Source organism: Bos taurus, chromosome X, assembly GCF_002263795.3.
Source record: "Bos taurus isolate L1 Dominette 01449 registration number 42190680 breed Hereford chromosome X, ARS-UCD2.0, whole genome shotgun sequence".
NCBI classification, from domain to species: domain Eukaryota; kingdom Metazoa; phylum Chordata; class Mammalia; order Artiodactyla; family Bovidae; genus Bos; species Bos taurus.
The window spans coordinates 24,309,877-24,319,736 of record NC_037357.1 but is presented as its reverse complement, the minus strand read 5'-3'; the positions used below and the strand labels follow the sequence as shown (position 1 = coordinate 24,319,736).

The 9,860-nt window shown below is 36.9% G+C and overlaps 1 protein-coding gene across 1 annotated transcript; it reads right to left on the bottom strand.

The window, feature by feature from the left end:
• Positions 1 to 2,949: 2,949 nt before the first annotated feature.
• Positions 2,950 to 8,295, bottom strand: LOC112445041 (sporozoite surface protein 2-like). Its single transcript, XM_024988522.2, has 2 exons — positions 7,506 to 8,295; positions 2,950 to 4,400 (listed from the first exon to the last, which is right to left on the bottom strand). The coding sequence occupies exons 1-2, from the start codon at positions 8,293 to 8,295 to the stop codon at positions 4,291 to 4,293; spliced, it is 900 nt and encodes a 299-aa protein (XP_024844290.1). The 3' UTR covers positions 2,950 to 4,290.
• Between the last annotated feature and the right edge of the window lie 1,565 nt (positions 8,296 to 9,860).

Genomic DNA, 9,860 nt, shown 5'->3' with positions numbered 1-9,860 from the left:
ACTGCAAGGAGATCCAACCAGTCCATCCTAAAGGAGATCAGTCCTGGGTGTTCATTGTAAGGACTGATGCTAAAGCTGAAACTCCAATACTTTGGCCACCTGATGTGAAGAGCTGACTTATTTGAAAAGACCCTGATGCTGAGAAAGATTGAGGGCAGGAGGAGACGGGGATAACAGAGGATGAGATGGTTAGATGGCATCACCAACTCATGGACATGAGTTTGGGTAAACTCCAGGAGTTGGTGATGGACAGGGAGGCCTGGCATTCTGCAGTTCATGGGGTCACAAAGAGTCGGACATGACTCAGTGACTGAACTGAACTTAAAGTGAGTCTCTTGTAGGTAGCATATGACTAGATCATCTTTATTTATCCATTCATCCACTGTATGACTTTTGTTTAGTAAGTTTAACCTATGTACATTTAAGGTAATTATTGGTAAGTGAAAACTTAGTATTGCCATTTGGTTCATTGTTTTCTGTTTGTCTTACAGTTGTTTTGTTCCTTTCTTTCAGCTTCTTTATTGTACTTCTTTTTGGTACTCTGGAGCTCTCCAAGGGATATTCTCATTGGCATGCAGTTCAGTTTTTGTTGTTTTTTTGTGGGAGGGGTAAGTGTTGGGACCTTCTTGCTGACATCTGGGCAGAGACAATTTTCAGTAATTCTGGGATTCTATTGAATATATTCTCTGAAATGGAAACATCCATTCATAAGGGCTTTACCCTCATAACCTAATTACTTCCCAAAGGCCCCACCTCCAAATACTCACGCTTTGTTACTCTAAGTGAAAGTGAAAGTCACTCAGTCTTGTCTGACTCTTTGCGACCCCATGGATTATACAGCCCATGAAATTCTCCAGGCCACAACACTGGAGTGGGTAGTCTTTCCCTTCTCCAGCAGATCTTCCCAAACCAGGAATCGAACCAGGGTCTCCTGAATTGCAGGTGGATACTTTACCAAATGAACTACCAGAGGAGCTTATTCTAACAAATTCCCCAATATGTGAAAGAACTCAGTTTAGTTCAGTTCAGTCACTCAGTTGTGTCCAAAATCTTTGCGACCCCATGGACTTCAGCACACCAGGCTTCCCAGTCCATCACCAACTCCCTTGGCTGAAAGAACCCAGCCAAGATAAAAAAGCTGCTTCTTAACTTACCCATAGCTGACTGCAGACACGAGTCTAATGAAGAAGACACACCCAGCAAATTCATAGGCTCATAATAGTAAAAAGATTATCAACTTAAGCCACTGTATTTTGAAGTGGTTTGTTATACCAAAATAGGTAAGCAATACAGGCCCTATCGACAAAGTAATCTGGAAGAGAGGGATTTTGTTTATCTTTTCTATGGTGATCAACTTAACACTGAACTCAAAATTGGGCTACTGAAATGATACATCATAATCCATGTTGATCTTTGCTGTAAAACTTTAAATAACTGTTTTGTCCTTGTTTCAATAAGAAAGCATGTGAAGAATGTCACTACTTGGATTAGTGGGTGTGGGATGAGGGTGAGAAAAAGGGGGGTAAGTAACTGATGTGGACATAGAATTGCAATTGAGGTTTGCTATCTTAAATTTCTGGTGTTTCATGTGTTGGTGCTTATGAAACAAACAGAATTGTGAATTATTTAGGAGTTAAAAAATGAGCCCACCTGAAGCTTCTGGATAAAATTTTTAAGTCTGATGATTTTTGATGTTATCTACATTTTCTGATAATTGCTGTTTGCAAAGATGAACTGGTCCATACTGAGATAATAAATGTCTGCATTTATTCTAAAAGCCTTTAAGAAACTGGAGTTCAAACTGCCTGCAACAATACAAAAGATACTAGTTCCCAAATTTAAAAAAACACTAATGATACCTTTTAGAGAACTGCTTGATAATCTATTTGAGCTACTCACATCCCACACTTTTAAATTCCTCTGGCGGTGGTAGAGATTTTTCTTTGCAGAACACTGGGGTTTGATGAAGATTGTCTGGAGCTATGCAATTTGTGGCCATTTTAAAGAAATATAAACTAATAGAGAAAAATGGAAGCTGCTAAACTGGGACTGAGGCTGCCAGTGCTATCATTTGAACTCATGGTATGGCTTTGTAACACCTATCATCATATAATAAAGCCAGTAGAAAAGGAAAAAAGTTAGTAGCATCAAAACAAAAATGAAAAATTGGATTAATAAGCCCTCATTAAACCAGAACAACAACAACAACAACAAAAACAGTGACTTCAAAGCAATAACATGAATGTGGGTATATTTGGGGGAAAAGTAATCCTTTTGATTCATTGTGAATGTGGAGAGTAGCCACCATGTTACCCTATTCTACCCCAAGCAGTCGTGTGAAACTGTTTCCACTCCTAGCATCCTGAGATTGGTCTTTTCAATAAAAAGAAACTGGGGTCCTTAGATACTGGCATTCTTTAAAATCAACCTGAACATCCTGATCTTGGGAGGAAGCAAGCACACTTTCAAAGGTGTCTGAGTTGTGGCACAGGAGTCAGCATGAAATCACCACTACTGGTCTATGAAAATTTGAACATTAAAAAAGTTATTTTGGTCTCCTGAAACCAGTGGATTCTGTGAAAGGTCAAACGTCCATGATGAGGCTCGAGAGGGACAAAATTAAGTAAGCAAGAAACAAGTTGTATAAAATGCATATATGATTGCAGTCCTCAGACAAACTCTGTATTAGGACCATCTGAATCTGGACATTATTATAAATTGAATCTGTGGGCTTTCTCACCTACTGGGAACTTGAGGGCAGACACGGCATGAACACCTGAGCTCGTCCTCATTTTTCACATTGTTAATGAGGATAGAACCTTTTTGATGCAGAGCTTGGTTCAGAATAGAGACACAAATTTTGGTATGTTCTTCCAGATGCGATAAGACCCACTATGATCTTCCCTGAGCAAGGAGAATCAGACTGGTAAGGAATGAACAAATACTGGATACATTTAAATGCTTCTTTTATTACAAAAGAATTAAATGCTCACTTTAAACAACTTTTCACAATGCAAAAATATATAAAATAAAATATGCATTTAAATATTAGTGCAACCACTCTTAGAAATGATATTTCAAACTTCTAAACCACTATATAAAAAGAGGAAATGCACTTTGACAAATCTAGCAAGAAAAAAAACTAAAAATGTTTAAATGACAGAATTATTACTAATTTGACAGAACTGTAATCTATGTGAAAGGTTTAATTATGAATTAAAAGGCAGACATTCTCAGATGAAGTAAAAAAAAATCACATCACATGCTATTTTGGAAAGATAAACTCAAAACAAAACACAAAAAAGTTGAAAATATTGGAGTGGATAAAGATACACCAGACAAATGCTAACAAGAACCAAGTAGGAATAACAAAGAAATGTCAAAGCAAGAAGCATTAAATGGGTTAAAGAAGGTATCTTTATGTTGTAAATTAACACAATGCAATAAGAAAATCATGAAATTTAAAACAATGGAAAAAAAGTTTAAATATGTAAAGCAAAAAAGGTTAAAAAGATACTCCATACTTTTATCTGAAAATTTAGATAAAGCAGTTAAAAAGGGAAAAACTGAATAACAATGAACAAGTTTGATTTAATATGTAGAAATATGATACATTATTACCAAACAAAAAGAAAATACACATTTGCTTTAATTGCCATGATTTGAAAATGTTAAGGAGGCACTACTTCAGGGACTTGTTAAAACAGAGATTTATATTCTAAATGGAATATCAACATAGTCAAAGCATCACCACCAAGTCAGTTTTATTCCAAGAATGCAAGAATAGATCAACATTAGTAAGTCTTAGTGTAACTAATACATTAATGGATTAAAGACAATAACCATATTATCACCTTCATAGATACCAGAAAAGGCCTTTGATAACATTCTATATACATTCCTGACAAAACTATAAGTCAAGCTAGAGTAAGGAACAGAAGGGCATTTCCATAACTTGAAAAAGGGTATCTATCAGAAACAATGGCAATTATCATATTTTAGAGTGAAACAAGGAGTTATTTCTATTAAGGCCCAAAACAAGAGAAGGATACCTATTCTTTATTAAGTCATACAAATCTTTGTTGTCCTGGAAGTCATAAGATCTTTACCAATGTGCTAAAAAGGAAAAATGTTAGATATAAACATCAGCAAGGAAAAGACAAACGTTTCATTATTTACAGCTGACATGATTGTGTATCTCGGAATTTAAGATCAGTAACTGGAATAAACTCCCACAGAACTAAGAACAGAGTTTAATATCATGCCTGGATACAAGACAAATGCAAAGCTCTATATTGTAAAGATGTCCATTCTTGACACATTACTCAAAAATTCCAAGGCACTTTGAGGAATTTGTTTGTTTGTTTCATAGAAGTTGATGAGTTGATTGTAAAATACATCTGGAAAAAGAATATGTACAAAAATAGCCATGTAAATGCTAAAAAAAAAAAAGAATAATGAGTGGGGAGCACATTTCAAAACATATTATAATGCTGCAATAATTAAAGCAGTGAGATACTAGCTCAGTAATAAACAAAAATTTGAACAGAAAAGAAACATAAACAACATACCCACAGAGAGAATTCCAAATTGGTGCAAATATAATTCAATACAATAAATAGATTAGGAAAACTAGCTCTCTTCTGAAAAAGTAAACATAGGTCCCTACTTTTCACCATACACACCACATATGGATTAAGACACTAAGCAGTAATATATCAAATATTAGAATCAATATAGGAGATTATTTTTGGTCTTGCCATGAGGCATGTGAGATCTTAGTTCTCCAACCAGGGATCGAATCTGTGCACCCTGCATTGAGAGCACTGAGTCTTACCCACTGAACTGCCAGGGAAGTCCCAGGAGAGTATTTTTATAATCTTGGGTTACAGAAGCCTACCTAAATATAAGACAAAACCAAGAAGCTATAAAAGAAAGATTAAAATGTTTGCTTTTTTATGTAATTAAAATTTTGCCAAATACCATCCTAAATAAACTTTTAAAAAGACATTGGCAGTATATAGCAGACAAAAGGATATCAGCTCTAACATCCAGAGACCTCCTACAAATCAAGAAAGGCAAAAAAAAAAAAAAAACCCACAAATGATTCCATTAGAAAAATAGGCAAAGGATATGAACAAGCAATCTCTACAGAAGAAATATAAATAGCTAATAAATATATTAAAAGATGCTTAACTTAATTGGTGATTAGGGGAAAAGAAATGAATGAGAATGGGTTTTTCATCCAAAATGCTGACAGAAATTTAAAATAATAATAGTGTCTGGCATGCCGGGAGGGCAGTTTAGCTCAAACCCTTTGATCTAGCAGTTTTATTTCTATGGTATTAGTCTACAAAAATATTTCTACATGTGCAAAAGATAGATTTTAAAAATGTTTTTATAATATTATTTGTAACAGTTAAAAAAAAAACTGTTGACAACCTGAAGATCTATCATGTGGAAAAAATCGAATAAATTAAATGGTTCACCTATTATAGAACTCTACTGGCTGTTACAATGACTTTCTATTGATCCCAGGGCTGGGAGGTGCGGGTGGATCAAGTTGTAGAATAACAAGTATAGGATAATTTTGCTTTATAAAACACACAAGAACACATAAACAGAAAAAGAACTTGGAGATACAAACAAACAAATAATCACGGCTATCTCTGGGCTCTGGGACTAGGAGAGGGATATTTTCACCTATTACTTTATATACCACTGTAATTTTACTTTCATGATAAGCATGTATTATTTTTCTAAAAGGAAAAATAACATAAGCTCACTTCATAACATTTGGATTTTTAAAAACCTATAAGGAAATAGAGAAAAAGTGATATGAATTCTCACCACACAGAGGCATTAAATTGTCGCCACTTTTCTTTTCAGTCCTTATTATGCATTTTTAACATATTTGAGATCGTAATTTTAGGCTTGTCTTTCAATTAAGATAATACTGTATTTTCCCTATAAAAATTCAGAGAATAAAAGAGACACAAGAGAACAAAAAGCACATATATTCCCACCACACAGAGATAATTGCCTAAGAAAATATGTAAAATTCAAGTGCACAGAAATGGATTATGAGTCATCCATTCACACTGTCATAGAACATGCAGACTTGTTCTTTAATTTCATAATAATCACACAATAATTAGTCAATATGTTTTAATTATAGAATGAATACCACCCACTAACCCATCAAACCTGAGCAGCACTAGAATACTGACAATGACTTCCCTCTACTTCTATTCCAACCGCCTTTCCTCAGTCCCAATTGCCATTATCCTAAATTTTTTATTGCCTTTCCTTTACTTTCTCATAAAATATTTTTAATCCCTAGTATATATGTACACCTAAATAAATATCCTTCAGTTGTACTTGTTTTGAATAATTAATATAAAAAGAACATCCTATTATATGTAGTCTTCTGGGACTTGATGTGCTGTGCTGTGCTTAGTCACTCAGTCATGTCCAACTCTGCGACCCCATGGACTGTAGCCCACCAGGCTCCTCTGTCCTTGGGGATTCTCTAGGCAAGAATACTGGCATGGATTGCCATGCCCTCCTCCAGGGGATCTTCCCAACCCAGGCGTTGAACCCAGGTCTCCTGCATTGCAGGCAGATTCTTTGCTAGCTGAGCTACCAGGGAAGCCCCTGGTCTACACATATTTATATATATAATATGTTTATCTGTTGTCCACTCATTTCTCTGCTGTATAATATTCCATTGTGTAAACACAGCACAATGTATTCAGTTTCCTTTAGGGACTTTCTCTATTAATACTTCAGTGTATATTCTATTGGTCTATACATTCTTTCCTAGACCTATTTCTCTCACTACTGAAGAGTTATGTCCTTCACCTCTGTATGCCAGTTTCCCCATCTGTAAAACAGGATGATAGTATCTACCTCAATGGGTTCTTATGAAGATTAAATGTGTTGATGCATGTAAGGTCCTTAGAACAGTGCCTGGACATAGCAAATGCTATGTTAATGTTGTTGCTGTTATTATAATTTATGCCACATAAGATTAAACTGCAAAAATTGATGTTATAACAAATGGATAAATACACTGTATATTAGCTTTATCTAAAATAATAAAGTCTCTAAACAGGAGTTTTTCTCATTAAAATAAGAATTTCACTTGTACCAAATGGAATTAACTTTATAAAAAAAAATAGGAGCATTAGTAAATTTGCAAAACTTATCACAGCAATCTTATGTGTGTTTATTCTCAAGAAGCTGTTTAATAAACACTATCTTTAAAAGTTGTAAAGAATGAATACACATTTCCTAGTAGCAAAAAACACTACTAGGCTGAAGGAATGCCTTATTCAATTTTTTAAAGCTAATTCTACTAGAAGCAGCAATATTTGCGTTGGAAGACTTGTCTATGGAAAAATCTGAACGTAGAAAGGCTTGGACTTGGGAAGACTAATTTTAAAAAGGTCTGGATCTGGGGAAAGTTTGGAAGACCTGAACTATGGAACATGTTAAAATACCTGGATATCGTAGACACTGGAAGACCTGAATGTTAGAAGACCGGTACACCAGAGACGTTGGAAGACGTAGATATTGAGCCTGCTTTTGGAAGACTGAGTAGTTGTTTGGAAGACATGGAGATGCTGGAAGACGTGGAGATGCTGGAAGACGTGGAGATGCTGGAAGACGTAGAGATGCTGGAAGACGTAGAAATGCTGGAAGACGTAAAGATGTTGGAAGACGTGGAGATGTTGGAAGACGTGGAGATGCTGGAAGACACAGAGATGCTGGAAGACGAGCAGATGCTGGAAGCCCTGGAGATGCTGGAAGACCTGGAGGTGTAGGAAGACGAGGATTTTCTGGAAGACACACCTTCGTTGGAAGACAAGGATTTCCTGGAAGGCGCACCTTCATTGGAAGACAGGGATTTTCTGGAAGACATGGATTTCCTGGAAGGCGCACCTTCATTGGAAGACGAGGATTTTCTGGAAGACACACCTTTGTTGGAAGACAAGGATTTCCTGGAAGGCGCACCTTCATTGGAAGACAGGGATTTTCTGGAAGACGTGGATTTCCTGGAAGGCGCACCTTCATTGGAAGACAGGGATTTTCTGGAAGACGTGGATTTCCTGGAAGGCGCACCTTCATTGGAAGACAGGGATTTTCTGGAAGACGTGGATTTCCTGGAAGGCGCACCTTCATTGGAAGACGAGGATTTTCTGGAAGACGTGGATTTCCTGGAAGGCGCACCTTCATTGGAAGACTAGGATTTTCTGGAAGACGTGGATTTCCTGGAAGGCGCACCTTCATCGGAAGACGAAGATTTACTGGAAGACGTGGATTTTCCTGGAAGGTGCACCTTCATTGGAAGACGAGGATTTTCTGGAAGAGATGGATAGGCTGGAAGACATGAATTTGATGGAAGACACAGTTTTGTTGGAAGACAAATATTTGCTGGAAGACATGGATTTCCTGGAAGACATTGATTTTCTGGAAGCCATGGATTTGATGGAAGACATGGATTTCCTGGAAGACATGGCTTTTCTGGAAGACATGGATTTTCAGGAAGACCCGAATTGTCCGGAAGACCTGGATTATTTGGAAGACGTAGATTTGCTGGAAGACCTGGAAGTTATAGGAAGACATGAATTTTCTGGAAGACGTGGCTTTGCTGGAAGACCTGGATTTAGTGGAAGACATAGATTTTGTCTGGAAGACGTGGATTGACTGGAAGACTGGATTTGATGGAAGACATGGATTGGTTGGAAGACTTGTATTTTTCTGGAAGATCTGGATTTGATGGAAGACATAGATATTTCTGGAAGACATGGACTGAGAGGAAGACCTGGATTTCTTTCTGGAAGACATGGATTGACTGGAAGACTTGCATTTTTCTGGAAGACATAAATTAGCTGGAAGACTTGAATTTGGTGGAAGACAAAGATTTTCTGGAAGACATGAGTTGGCTGGAAGACCTTGAAATTGTTGGAAGACATGGATTTTCCTGGAAGATATGGATTTTTTGGAAGACCTATATTTGCTGGAAGACTAGATTTACTGGAAGACATGGATTGACCGGAAGTCGTGGATTTTCTGGAAGACTGGTTTAGCTGGAAGACCTTGATGTTGCTGGAAGACTTGGAATTAGTTGGAAGACTTGGAGTTGCTGGAAGATCTAGAGTCACTGGAAGACCTTGACACTGGCGCCACTGGAAACCCTGGACATTGGAGACATTGGAAGCACAGGATGTTGGAGACATTGGAAGTCTTAGATTTTGAGGACATTTGTTATTCTGGACATTGGAGACTTTGGAGGCCCTGAGTGTTAGAGTTAATGGATACTGGAAGCCCTGAAAACTAAAGACACTGCAAGTCCTGTACCTTGGAAGCCCTAAACATTGGAAGATATGGACAATAGAAGACCTAGACATTTAGAAATCTTAAAATCAGAAGGCCTGGATATTGGGAGACTCTGGAAAACCTGGATATTGACATATTTATGTTAAAGGACATAGAATTTGGAAGATGTAGTTTTCATGATGCTGTAAGTCAAGGATGTTGGCGGCCCTGGACATTAGGACACTTGGACATTAAAAGATCAAGAGAGACTGAGCTATTCAAACACTAAGGATGTTGGAACACCTCAATGTTAGAAAACCAGGTTCTTGGAGATATTGAAAGACTTGGGCATTAGAGGAACTTGTGATGACAAAACATTGTAAAATCAGGATTTTAGAGATACTATAAATTGCAGGAACTGAACTATCTATGTGCTGTAAGATATTAGAAGAGCTAGACTTTTGTACACAATGAAATACATGGACTCTAGAACACCTGTCTAGGAGGCATTGGTGGATTGAGAACATAGGAAAAAA